Source organism: Hydra vulgaris, chromosome 10, assembly GCF_038396675.1.
Source record: "Hydra vulgaris chromosome 10, alternate assembly HydraT2T_AEP".
NCBI classification, from domain to species: domain Eukaryota; kingdom Metazoa; phylum Cnidaria; class Hydrozoa; order Anthoathecata; family Hydridae; genus Hydra; species Hydra vulgaris.
Genome location: NC_088929.1, coordinates 8,580,795 through 8,594,770, shown reverse-complemented (window position 1 = coordinate 8,594,770; position 13,976 = coordinate 8,580,795). Strand labels below are relative to the sequence as shown.

At 27.8% G+C, this 13,976-nt stretch overlaps 1 protein-coding gene across 1 annotated transcript; it reads left to right on the top strand.

Annotated features, from left to right (window-relative positions):
- Positions 1 to 9,979: 9,979 nt before the first annotated feature.
- LOC136086099 (TNF receptor-associated factor 5-like) lies at positions 9,980 to 11,336 on the top strand. The gene is made up of 2 exons (XM_065808370.1): positions 9,980 to 10,148; positions 10,243 to 11,336. The coding sequence occupies exons 1-2, from the start codon at positions 9,980 to 9,982 to the stop codon at positions 11,334 to 11,336; spliced, it is 1,263 nt and encodes a 420-aa protein (XP_065664442.1).
- Positions 11,337 to 13,976: the final 2,640 nt, after the last annotated feature.

Sequence of the window (13,976 nt, the reverse complement as noted above, 5' to 3'; positions counted from 1 at the left end):
GGAAAAAATTTGGATGGCCTCCGCCATCCAAATTTTTTGCAAGGCCATTTCAATTGGCATATTAACAAACTTAAGTTTGCACGTTGTGTGAAAGTGTTCTATTATCAAAAATCAAAACATCAAAAAATCCTGAGGGGGCCTATGCACACATGCTCGCCCTTATATACTGGCCCTGAGGGCCGTGGTTGATGAAACGGAGTCACCCCAAAAAAAACGTGTCAATGGCGTCTCAAAGACCGCTAGGTTTTGCTAAAATAAAAAGCTTCTTAAAATAGCAAAAGGGCACAAAATTTGCTGTTGCTCCCTCCCACTGGGTTTTACCCTTTGTTTTCAATATTACTGATCTCACCTTAGACTCGTTTTTTACTTACTAAAGAGGGGTGCCTGAAAAAAACGTCCACCTTAAGTATAGTTTATTTACATTTGATTCGTTAAAAAAACAAAAAAAGTTTTCCAAGATTTCACCGAGAATCGAACCTGGATCTCCGTCGACTACTGCCGCCGCATAAACCTTTCGCCTAAATACACACTTACATTAGAAAATTTTAAATTTATTTAAATTATTATTTGCATTTATACTTAAAGATCATGGCTTACTATATAACAGGCCTTGCCAACGCGCGGCTTGCGTAAAAAACTGGAGGCAAGATTGAAAATATTACTTTGCAGTAGTTTACATTTTCAGTTAGGTGATTTTCGCATGAATATAATATTTGTATGATATATCTACTAAAATTAACTTATAAAAAGTAAAAAGATGAATTTATTAGTCTTTTTTTTTTTTAATTTTGTTTATAACTAACATTGTAATATAACTAACGAATAACATTTATAAAAATTTTAAATTAACTTAAATGTATCTAAAACTAATTATGTTTAAACAATTTAGTATATATAGATTTATATTTTGCTATAATTTCATATTAGCATTTACCACAAAATTTATTAATGGGTTTTTTAAGTATTAAAAATAAATTTTTGAGAAAAAAGAGATAAAATATTTAGAGAATAAAAAGTAAATACAAGCTTTTTAGATATTTTACTAAACACTCTTTTACAGTTTTTGTTAAAAACGTTGCAAAAATTTTACTTTGCGTTGAGTTTTATCAACTTCTGCTTTGGCTCCTTGTGGGAACGAGGTGAATAGAGTCGACAATAATTATTAAATAAAATATTTGTCATTGTTAATCCATGATGTCTTTGCATACCTAATGAATAAAATTCTGATAGCATCATAAGGAGGTTACACAGTGATGACCGACAAGTGTCATTATATACTTCATAAAAAAGAATGTAACAGTAAGTTGCCCATTGACAGACTTTGTCACCAGGAATTGTTAAACCTCCTCGATTTATGTCCTTAACAAAATTTCCATAGGCTTCATAAAAATAAAAGGTGTCATCTGGATTTTCATCTTCACGAATAATGTACCCAGCAATATAAACTAATGACATTTTAATATCAACAGTCAATGAATCACACAGAGCAGGTAAATTGTCAATAACGTTGCAAATACCCTCGGTTGGTAAAAATTTACATTTTGGACAAGAGTGATCTGAACCAAGATTGGCTAACAAATCTGAACTTTTCTCAAACTTTAATAGCAACTTAGTACGATATATAGTTACTTTTTCAAGAACTTGTTGAACGGAAATAAAATAAGTTCCTCCTGAGCCTTGTCTTAATTTTCCAAAGAGCTTTTCTAATGGATCTGTTGTAAAGTTGCCTAATAATACATACTGATGAGTTGTATCTAAAAGATATTTTGACAACTGAACCAAACCATAACAGGTCTGAGCTAAACAATTAGCAGTGTCTCTTGTTAGTAATTTGACTCTTTTTCCTTTTTCCATTTTTTTCATTTGTATTGCAAAATCACCCATTGCAGAAAGTTTGCTTAAATTGTCATCATTAGCAGAAGCAATAGCAGCTCGATTAGAATCTTTCAAACAAATGTCTGCATATGGACTGTGAACATTACAAATTTTCCAAAATTCAACGACTTTAAAGATGAAAATAATCGTCCCTTCATTTTCACTCAGGTCTGGATGACTTTTTAATGCTGACAATGTTTCATCGCAAAACACTTGCAGACAAGTGATAACTTTTTGTCTTTCAATTGGATTTGGATAAACAGAAACTTCTGTTAATTTAGACATTTTGACAATGTTTTTCGTTTCAAGCTTATACAAATTAATAATATCAACCCACCGTGCTATTTTTTTTTCTCCATCAATATAAAATTCAAGTTCTTGAGTTTTTTCTGTGATCCAGTTATTACGTATACTTTTTAATAAATGAACATAATCAAATAAAAGAAAAATATTATCTTTAGTACACCATGCTTCTTTTTTTTCAAAAAAGTTATAAAACTTCTGATTGACTCTGTTACCATCACAGACAATAGCAACAACATTGCCCCCATTATTTTTAATTGCATCAAGAATCAGGGTTGTCTGTTCAAAAAGAAACTCAGCATCAAGATCTCTGACTGGTAACATTTTGTAAAGAAATTTTGGTCCATTAAACAATGTTACAACCAAAAAGCTCAGTACTGTGTTTGCTAAGAGATGAGGTTTGTTAACTGATTTACCAAATACTATGCCACCATGATACTGCAACATTGGTTTAACATAAACTTCATCAAGAAGTAAAATGCATGTTTTTTGTCTATCATCTCTAAGATTAGAGAAAATATGTCTGATATAAGTGGTATCATCTAAAGATTTACATTTAGATGTAATTCTTCCTAAAGTACGTAAACTTGGAAGTTCAAAATCTTCTCTGATGCGATTGTAGGCTGATCGTGAAAGAGAAAAATACTCAAATGCTCTCACAATTGTTTCAATTGGATACTTTTTTCCCCCAATACATGTTTTATTCATTGACAAAATTTGTTGATATACAACTTCTTTTTTGGGTGTTATTTCACAACAATTTAAAAATCTTAATGCTTCTTGGATATGAGAAAATTTGTTCATAATATAAACTCGGTTAGATGATAAAGTCATAACACTAATTTTAACTCCACAATGAAATGCTTCAAAAGTGAGATCTTTATATATGCAAAGAAGAAATCTAGCAATAGCACTTTCCTTTAAAAAGTCTGAAGACTGAATATATAATATATCATTGCATAAATAATTAATAATAGCAAAATTAAATTCATTAGTTTTTAACTTTTCATATAAAACATTAATACTTTCTATTTTTTCTTGTGAATTAAATATTGCTAACTCGTCCTCTTCTTGCCAGCGAACATTATTAAGACTTTTTGATGTTTTTCTAAGTGGCATGGGTACAGTAGGAACTAAACTTGGCTTTATACAATCAAATACTGACGGAGCATCACGAGGTCTCAGCTTTCCATAATCAGTAACAGTTGAATAATTTTTTGGCCAATGTCTTTCACATACTACGGTGTTATTAGTATCAGGAACATTATCTCTTGGTATTATAACAATCCAACGTTTTCGTTCTTCAATGTTTCTTGGAAGTCTAAATGTTTTAACTCTATTCTGAGGATTATAATTGCCATTGCAATTTGTTACACAACATCGACGAACCATTTTTTAAATACTAAATTAAATCCTTTGCTTAATCCTTCACCTCTCAACTAACTTTTTTTTTTTAATTTGGAAGTTAGTCAAAATAATTACGGGTGTTTGGTTATTGTAAATTTTATGAAAATATTAAACTTATGTATATATATATATTCAACTTAAATTAATTTTATTAAAAAAAATTTTAAATAAAAATTATTTTATTAATTTTATAATAATTATTTATTAATGTTTTATAATTATTATTGTTACAAAAAAAAACCACCCCCGTATTTATTTTGTAAAACTGCTTGTTAGTTTTTCAAATATAAAACTATCTTGCCTCCAGTTTTTTACGCTAGCCGCGCGTTGGGAAGGCCTGTTATATAGTAAGCCATGTTAAAGATGTTTTTAAAATGCGTAAGCAAAGAGCTTTGGGGTAGTATAAAGTATCTAAGGTACCCTCCGTCTTTTTTTTTTTTAATTAAACTTTTTAACTAAGAAAAAGGAGGGATGGGGGGGGGGGATATTTAAGAGGGGGGGTATTTGAGAAACGGACGTACTTTTAAGGGGGTGGGGATATTAAAGTACGCATGGCAACAGGGGGAGGGGGGTCAAATTTCAAAATTTTTGGCGTACGTACTTTATGGACGACCCCTAAAGGAAAAAAAGCATTGACTATCAAACGATACAAAAAGAAAAAAGAAGAAGAAAAACAAAACAATTTTTTATTTGTACATATATATTCATTAAATGAATTAATATAATATTTTTTTACAACTGTTTTTTTAATATACTTCAAACACATTATCCGGAGGCATATAAGGGTTGGCAGGTTTTGTAACAACAGGAACAGGAGCCGTTTTTGTTTTTTTGCCTTTCCACGCTTTTTTTATACCGTAAAACAGCGAACCCACTTGCAATGCGTTGGTTACATTTTTAGGAGTTATAAAATCAGCCAATCCTCTTCCTCTTCTGCGTATCCTTTTTCTATTACTTTTACGTGTCTTTGATCTAAAATTTCGTCTTTTTCGCTTAAAAGCCATTTTTGTTGACAACGGCAAACTTACGATAAAAAATGTTTTAAAGGAATTTCAAAAGTATGTTCGTGTCTTTCTTCATATATAAACACAATAATGAGTTCATCATTGGAACGTGTTACTTTAATAATTGTTCCCCATTTTAAACGATGTATCAATGAAAAATCACCCTTTGCTTTACTATTTGTTTTAAATAGTGAAATATAAAAACCTTGTAATTTCGGAAACGGTAACACAACTCTAGATAATCTTTAAAATGCTTCATTTTTTATGTCTACTTCTTCTAGTAGCCAAACGTTAAATGACTCTTTAATAACATCAACAAAGTCTTCATAACCCATTTCAAATTCGTGTTTGTTTTCACCATGAATAAAAACAATATGGGCTTTATTATTAACCCGAGTTACTTTGATTTCTTTACTTCCATCCAAACGAAAAAATAATTTAAAATTACCCTGGACTTGTTTTAAACTATCATCCGTTGTAAAGGAAGAAGTTTCTAAATTATTATTCGTTTTATAAAATTCGTTTAAACAAGTTTTAAACTCCATTTTTTTTGTTTATTTCAAATTAATTTTTTTTCTTCAAATGAAATTTTTCATTTCAAAAAAAAAAACCAAATTTATAGTACTTTTTAAAAAAAAAAACAGAAAAAACACTATTAAATATTTTTTTTATCAATATATTTTTGGTATTTTATTACCTACAAAAAAAACACCATCATTTATATGCGATAAACAATATAATTTATTAACAATATCTAAATCTAGTATAAAACCCCCCCAAAAAGTAGATATTTTTAAGTGTCCATTTTCTTTATCGCCACTGATAATTTCCACAACACCGTTTTCGTATTCATAAGTAAGGATATAATCGCCAAACGTGCTCGTATCCGTTCTTAAATTTTTGAACTTTTGATTTTGCTTTTCCATGTCTTTTATTAACCATAGATATTCTTTTAAATTTTCTTCAACATAACGACGAAATTTTTGTACAAAACATTTGTCGCAATACTTTTTTATATGAGTTTTGCTTCTCGCATGTTTGCATACTTTTGAATTCATTTTTGTAAGTAAACGTTTTACAGAGTTGAGCTTTTTTATACATGTTTTTTAATCCGATTAAAATATAGTTTTAAATACACCACCAAGTACGGGTATATTTCCTAATAGGTTACCAAGGATACCTTTACCGCGTTTTCTAAGTATACGTTTTCGTCCTTTACCGATTAAAGAATGATAAGGTCTAGGATGAGCTCTCGATTTTTTATGAACAAAAATATATCTTTTAGCATTTCTATGACCTTCATGTCTTCTATGTCTCATTTTTTAATAAATATTTCCGTGTTTATCGCGAACCACTTTTGTTAAAACAAAACGATATATCGGTTTTCCTACTCGATTCATTTCGCGATTTTGTTTATTATTTATATACTTACTTTTCGTTTTTCGATAACACATCAGTGCTTTTCTACAATATTGACGCTTTATTTTTTTTAAATTTTTCTTAACTCTTCTTCGTCTTAGAGCTCTTCGTTCTGTATTATTGGGATCGGTTAACTCGTTTTCATCAAAGGAGGTCCTATCAAAAAATTCAAAAAAAGCATCCCTATGAAAAGGCCATTTTCCATCTACTGTATATTTGGGTAATTTAGATGTATATTTGGGTCTTAAATTGCTTTGTTGAAAATAAATTCCGTCTTACAATCATACGGGAAAAATCAATATCATATGCAGCCATTTTTGACTCTAACTTTTTTTTTTGACTTTTTTTTGACTTTAACTTTTTTTTTGACTTGTATTTTTTATTTGACTTGTATTTTTTTATATCTTTTTTTTACAAGAGAAAAAACATAGTGTCACCCTGACACAACCTTACTTATTCTGTCTTTACTTTGTCTTAGTAGGCCTACTTACTTATGTTATTTCTTACAGTCTTTATTTTTTATACGGCCGTATTTTATTCTTACTTACTTACTTAGTCCTTACTTAACTTACTTAATCCTGCCTTAGTCCTTAGCCTGCTTACTCACACACTCGTGCGCTCACTCGTTCTCACACGCTCAGACATCACTCATCAGGTATTTCTACCCAACGCTTTAACATATAACTTTCTAGACATCACTCATCAGGTATTTCTACCCAACGCTTTAACATATAACTTTCTAAACTTTCTAAACTTTCTGCTACCTTCACCTAGAGTCGAACCCACAACGGTCTAATGACATGGCGATTGAAACATAGTGCGGAGAGCGAATGCACTATGCAACGTCGACGTGATGGTTCATGGAGTTTTGAATTCATTTAAAATGTTATTTTAAAACTTTACGCAGAGTTTTTTCTTTGCAGTGTTTTTAAAAAGTTGTTTACTCCGTATTTTAATCTCTTTAATCTTGTTCATAAAAGCGGTATTAAAAGTTTCTAAATTTAACCAACTTGACACAGCATTTTCTTTTCATTACATAAAGTTGCATCTATTTAGTTATTTAGTATTTTATTCTCTTTAATCTTGTTCATAAAAGCGGTATTAAAAGTTTCTAAATTTAACCAACATGACACAGCATTTTCTTTTCATTACAGAAAGTTGCATCACTTTAGCTATTATTTCACATTAATCTGAAGAGATTACATTTTATACATAAAAAGCGTGTTTTTTGTTAACAAAATCAAAAATGACAAAAACACGCTTTACCAAGCGCTCTGTAAAAAAAACACAGTATTATATGGACAACGAAGTTGTAGGCAAAGAGATCGATTTTAAAGAAAACGAGGTGGAAATAAGTAGTGACGATGATCATGATCCAGAAGTAATAGTGATTGAAGATGATCCTGTATTGGATTTTCCTGATTTAAATATTTTTAATGAAGATGGGATTGATTTTGTGATTAAAAGTAATATTATAAAAGAAACAAACACAGAAAACGAGCCAAACGAAAACGAGTCAAACGAACCTGAGTTAGAATTTTCAGAAGATATACTACCTCAACTCAACCAACCCACTCAACTCAACTCAACCAACAACCCAACACCAACTCAACCCCAAGAAAACAATATTTTGAAAAAAAAAGTAAGTTATTTTTTTAAATTATTATTTATAAATAAAAAATTACATTTTTTTAAGAATTTTATTTTTTTATTTTAGAAAAAAAAAAACGAATACAAATTAAGAAGAAAACAACTTCGAAAATTAAATTATAATATAAATAGACTTTTTTATTTAAATTTATAAATTTTTTTTATATATAAAATACATTATTATTTTAGTCTATTTTTTCGTCTTATGTTTGCTTCTTTTAATTGATGTTTAATATCGACATAGGATTCGGCAGTATGAACCCAGCGTTTTATTCTTTTACCAACTCTTCCAAGTTTACGATTTGTTGAACTTTGTTTTGTACTTGTTTGTGTTTGAACTGCTTTTTTTGTTCTAGGAACTGTTGCTTTTGTACGCGCCATATTGACAGTGTTTAATGATCTAGGAGTATACCTTATTTTAGGCATTTTTATAAAAAATGATATTTTTTTATTTATAACTATTTTTTATTTATTACAAAAAAAAATAATATGGTATTTGTTTCTAAATAAACCTCTTTTTTAGTTAAAATGAATTATATTTCAATAAATAAAGTAAAATACGAAGTATTTAATGATAGCACTATAGACCAGTTTTATGTTATCCAAAATGGAAAAAAACGCCCTATTTGTCAACTGTTTGCGTACAATGCAAAAAGAGGTAACTGTTTTATAGTTTACATCTATAATAAAAAAAAATTATTTTTTTATAATACTATTTTTTCTTATAGATCAAGAGTTACTAACGCTAAGTAATATTCGTAAAGTGTTAAGAAATGTCATGAACGATACACCTTCCCGCACTCGTCGTAAGTTTAACTTTACTAGTTTTTTTTATTAATGAAAAAATTCATTTTTTTATTATTTCCCTTTTTTTTAGAAAGTCCATATCCACCTCCAAATAGAGAGGTGGGTCCCTCGCACTGGGACTACTCTCCTCGTAAGTTAAACTTGATCTTTTTTTATTTTATAAAAAAAAGTATATTTTTTTAATATTCTCTGTGTCTTTTATTTTAGAGAGTCCAGATCCAGAAAATTTATAGTTTATGTTTTTTTTTAATTTTGTAAATATTTTTTTAGAATATAAAAATTTTATAGTTATTTTTTTTATATTTTTTTTATATACATTAATATTTTTATATGCAATTACATTACTATTTTATATATACTAGAATAAAAAAAATGATTAAAGAAATAATAAATTACACTTCAAAACAACTCCATCACGAATGGAAACATTTGGCGTTTTTATTAAAGTTTAGAAGAAGTGAAATAAAAAAAATCAATAAAAATTACATAAAAACATTTGATAAAATAAAAAATGTTTTAACCCTATATATATTAACACAACCAAACAAAAAGTTGGCAATCAAACATTTGTATTTTGTATTATCATTATGGGAAGATGAAAAACTTTATATAATATACAACAATGTAAATTATTTATATTAAATTATTTATATTAAATTTTTATATTTTTTAGCAAAAAAATAATGAATTTTATGCAATTAAAACTAAAAATAGCAGCACATTTGCAAACACAATGGCAAACTTTGGCAGAATATCTTGACTACAAAAAACGTGAAATCGAATGTATACAATGTGATTACCATAATATAAACGAAAGAATGATGAGACTTTTAAACTTAATATATCAAAAAAAAGGAACCGAAGTCGAAGCAGCTCGTGCTTTATATGATGCTTTATGGATGTGGTCTCTTGACATTTCAACAAAAGAAAGTAAATTAGAACTTGAAAAAAATATAGATATAACTATGGAAATAATTACACATTTTATATTGCAATAATTGTTTTGTAACTTTTTTTTATTTTTTAGCAAACTAATATATTAAAAAAATGAAACAATATATCAAAAAATGTGGATGGTAAGCCTATTTTACTTTTTTATATTTTTTTATTTTTTATACATTTTTTTTCTATTAGTTATGGAGAAAATATTAATGAAGACACTATATGCTACCACGAGTTGTTATTAACAAAAGAAGAAGAACAAGATTTGGAAGAACTTATGGAAATGGAAGAGTTAACAGAGGAAGATTATGAAAAATATTTAGAACAATTAGTTCAAGAAATGGAAGAAGAAGAATCAGATTATATTGAAGAACTAAAATCACAAATGTTAGAAGAAGAAGTGGAAAAAGAAGTGGAAGAAATAGAAAAAGAAATTCATGAGATCTTCAATGAAATGGATTGGGAACAATATATTTTAGACGTTATTAATAAAATGGACAATTTACCCGAACTTTATTTGTAATTTTTTAATTTGTAAATATATCTTTTTTCTTTTTTTAGCAAACATAATAATGACAACTAATAATAATGAAAATTATGAAGACATGTTTCCTGGTTTTGGAGACGTATTTGAAGAGGTTGAAAACATCACTTTTAACGATATATTCAAACAAAAACAAGAACAAGAAGTTATTGAAACAAACATTGTTTATATTTTAATTCTTTTATATGTTTTATTGAGTGATTTTATATATTTGTTAATTCTTTTATGGTAAAAAAAGACATGTATATTTTTTTTATAGTTTTTTATATAAATAAATGTTTTTTTTTTCAGCAACTAATAAAAAAATGGCAGACAACTTATATCCTTGCTGTTTTTGTGACAAAGAATTTAATGCAGAAGAACTTTTAAATCATCAAACAGATTGTTCTACAGAGCAATACTCTCACGAATGTTTTACATGTAAGAAAAAGGTACAAGATTTGTTAAACCATGAATGTGATTATGAATTTCTAGATATACAAAAAATATGTTTTTTTTGTAAAGACAAAGTCGATGATCAAGATTATTATGAACACTCTGTCATCTGCTTTCGATATTATAAAGAACAACAAAATCGTTATTTGAACCAAATAATTCAAGAAGAAAAGAAAAATTTAAATTATTTGAATCTTTCTATTAATCAAATCATGAATGGAATGAAGAGTCTTCAAGAAATTACAACTAAACAAATAGTTGTCTCTAAAGAAAAAGACCAAGAAATTAAAAATCTAAAAGAAGAAAATGTCAAACTTCATCAAACCCTAGCAGAAATGAACAAAGAAATGGCAGAATTAAAAAGTCTCTTTTATGACAACATGATAGTTTTAGCAAATCAGCAAGATACAGAACATCTCAAACAAGAAATAACAAAACTTTATCAAATCGTAGAAGAAAATAGCACAGAATTCTTAGCTTTAAAAAAATCAATTCAACAACCTAAAGAAGTAAAGGTAATACAACACATTTTTAAAGACACGCAAATCATCAAACTTGATCAAATGAATCTCAGGCTATTATCAGATGAACCATTTTATACAGAACCCGTGTACACATCAGAAGGTTATCGTTATCGTATAAAAGTTTATACTCGAAGTACCGACGTAAACAAACTAGCCATTTACTTTCAATTATTACGAGGTAACCTGGACGATGCTTTAAAATGGCCTTTTACCAAAAATGTCAATTTAACCTTGAGAGATAAAGATAAATTTTTTACTCGTACTACTACCAACAATAATTATCTTCAACTTTTAGACGATAGTTCTTTTGATAAACCTACCACTGAATATAATGTAGCTGTTGGTTATAACAATTTTATTTCACACAAAGAACTAAAACAATTTATTATTAACAATAATTTATTTATCACGATTACTATTCAATAATATATTTTATGTAAAAAATGTATTTGTACTTTTGTTCTATCATTGTTATTTTTTTATATGTTTTTTTTTGTACTTAATCTATAATTATTAACCATTATTTTTTTAGATTAACTAATAAAAAAATGAATGCAATGGAAGTTTTCAGACAAATAACTGATGAGCTCACTTTTGAAAACGTTAGAAGTATTAGATTTGTGTTAATACTTCCACATGGTATCAAACAAAAATTAAAAAACGCATACGATCTTGTAGAGTATATCAAAGATTATGCCATAGAAGATTATAATGGAAATATTCATGAAAGCTTAGAAAGTAAATTGGAATTTTTACTCAACATGTGTAAAGTAATTCATCGAAATGATATTTTTAACAAATATAAAAATAAAGTACCACGTCTACCTACTTATGAAGAAAGCATCATTAAAAATCTACCACCTGTTTATTCACCAACGAATGCAGTATATCCAAGTGCAGTCATCGAAGCCAAACAAGAAGAACTATTTCATTTTTATAATCCTGTACCAGAATCAGCTGAAGCACCTGAATGTGCCCAAGAACCAGAATTCATCTAAACTTTTTTATTTTGGGAATCAATTCATAGTTTTTTTTACTTGTATAGTAAAACCATGACTTGTTTCCCAAACATTAATTTTTTATTGTATTAACTATTTTGTAAACTTTTTTTAGACAACTAATTAAAAAAATGAACAATATTTTTATACTACTGAACGTTGTTTTATTCATTTTAACATTGTAAATCAATTGTTTTAGATAACTAATAAAAAATGCAACTAGAAAGAAGCAAAAACTTTTACGAATACAAGTTCATCTACTTTGTCAAATGGTTTTGTATTGAATCAAAAAATAACATGGATCAAGATATAAAATCCTTAAAACAATTAACTAAAAGAAATTTAGCTATTAGAAGAATTAAAATCGAATTGCAATTATTAAAAGATCAGCTAGGATATTTATTTCCTCAATTCAATCCTGAAGAATTTTTTTATATTAGTTATAAATTAACTTTTTTAAACGATCATAATTTATTTTTTTGGATACATAGAAGAATTATATTTTATTTACACCGTTTATTTAGAACACACTATTTTAATCCTTATATTAATGATAATGATGTTCAATTTTTTTATAATTGTGTTATGAAATATGCTCAATGGTCAGTTGATCAATATTATTATGTTTGTGAAAATAATTTTGAACATTATAAAAATAATATTATATATTTATAGCCAAACTAATAAAAAAATGAAAACAAGTGGATACAGCAACAGAAAACCCAACAAAAAAGTTAGAAAACAAATGAAAGGTATATTTTTTTCTGTTTTTTTTCTTTTTTTTTTAACATTGAATTTTTTATTTATTAATCCTTTTTTTTTTACAGCCATGTATTCCTACTATTTTAAACTTCAGAAACATTCGTTGGCTCACTCGCTTTTGATAAACCAACGCTACTTTTGCGTAAAACAATGCGGAAATTGTCAAAGTTGTCGACTTCAAAAAAAAATAACTTTTTTTTGTATTTTTTTATTACATTTTTTGTCTTTTTTTTCTCCTTATTTTTTTTCTTTTCTTTTCTTTTTTTATACCACTTTATACTAACATTTCTTTTTTTCTTTAGATATAAATAAAAAAAATGAATAACAATGATATTGAAAATTAGTGCGAAAATAGAGTGCGAACTTGTGGCTCCTTCGTTTGAATTAAAACCAGCGAACTTGAAATTAAAAAGACCTCTTAAAGGCTTGGACTTTAAGAACTGTTTAAAACAAGAACTGAAAAATATATTAAAAGAAGAAGAAGAAGTTTGGTTATGTAATGTCCCTCTCTTTCAGAACGAAGTTTGGATATGTGATGCCCCCCCATTTGAATTGAATAAAAATTTTTATCACGATTAATTTTTTTTTTGTAAATACATTTTTTTATTTTTTTAGTTAACTTTTGTAACAGTTTTTTTATATGAAAAAATTTTTTGACACCTGATCCTTTATTTCTGCGCGCATGCGCATGCGCGTGACGTCGTTCTTTTTTGAACCCGGAAACTTTTTTTCTTAACCTTTCGGTTCATCGGTTTAATCGTTCGCTTTATCGGTGCATTGCTTATCACCGGTTCTTCCTTTTTATTTGAGCTTTTTTTCTACTCGGACGGGCGGTCTCTTAGGTATAACAAGAATTGTAACATAGTATATCATCACCTGTCCACCTGCCTATTTTCAACCCGGAGTTTCTTTACTTCACAAAATAGACAGACGTATATTGTGGGAAAAATTAAATTCGACTCGTGAAAATAGCGAAAAATTAAAAATGGAATTACGAGTTTACGATTTAATAGCTTTAGCAGATACTTTGGTTCGACTTGCTTACGAAATATGTTTACCGCGTTTTCAAAATGTAAATATATCATCTGAAGAAAGAAATTTATTATGGCAAGAAGAAAATCCTTTATGTTCTATTTGTAGATACCCTTCAGATAAAATACGACAATCTGATATTTATATAAATAAATTTTCTCGCATGACTCCTCAAGAAATAGAAAGATTAAATCATAATGAATTTCGTATTTACAACGACAAACGAATTCAAATTGTTAACATCATGATTCAAAGAGTTGGACGTTTAGAATTC

Bases quoted from the DNA above. Each gene is read 5' to 3' on its own strand.
- LOC136086099 (XM_065808370.1), top strand. From the start codon at position 9,980: ATGACAACTAATAATAATGAAAATTATGAAGACATGTTTCCTGGTTTT. The intron at 10,149-10,242 runs GTGATTTTATAT...TTTTTTTTTCAG, and splicing joins TCTTTTATATGTTTTATTGA to CAACTAATAAAAAAATGGCA.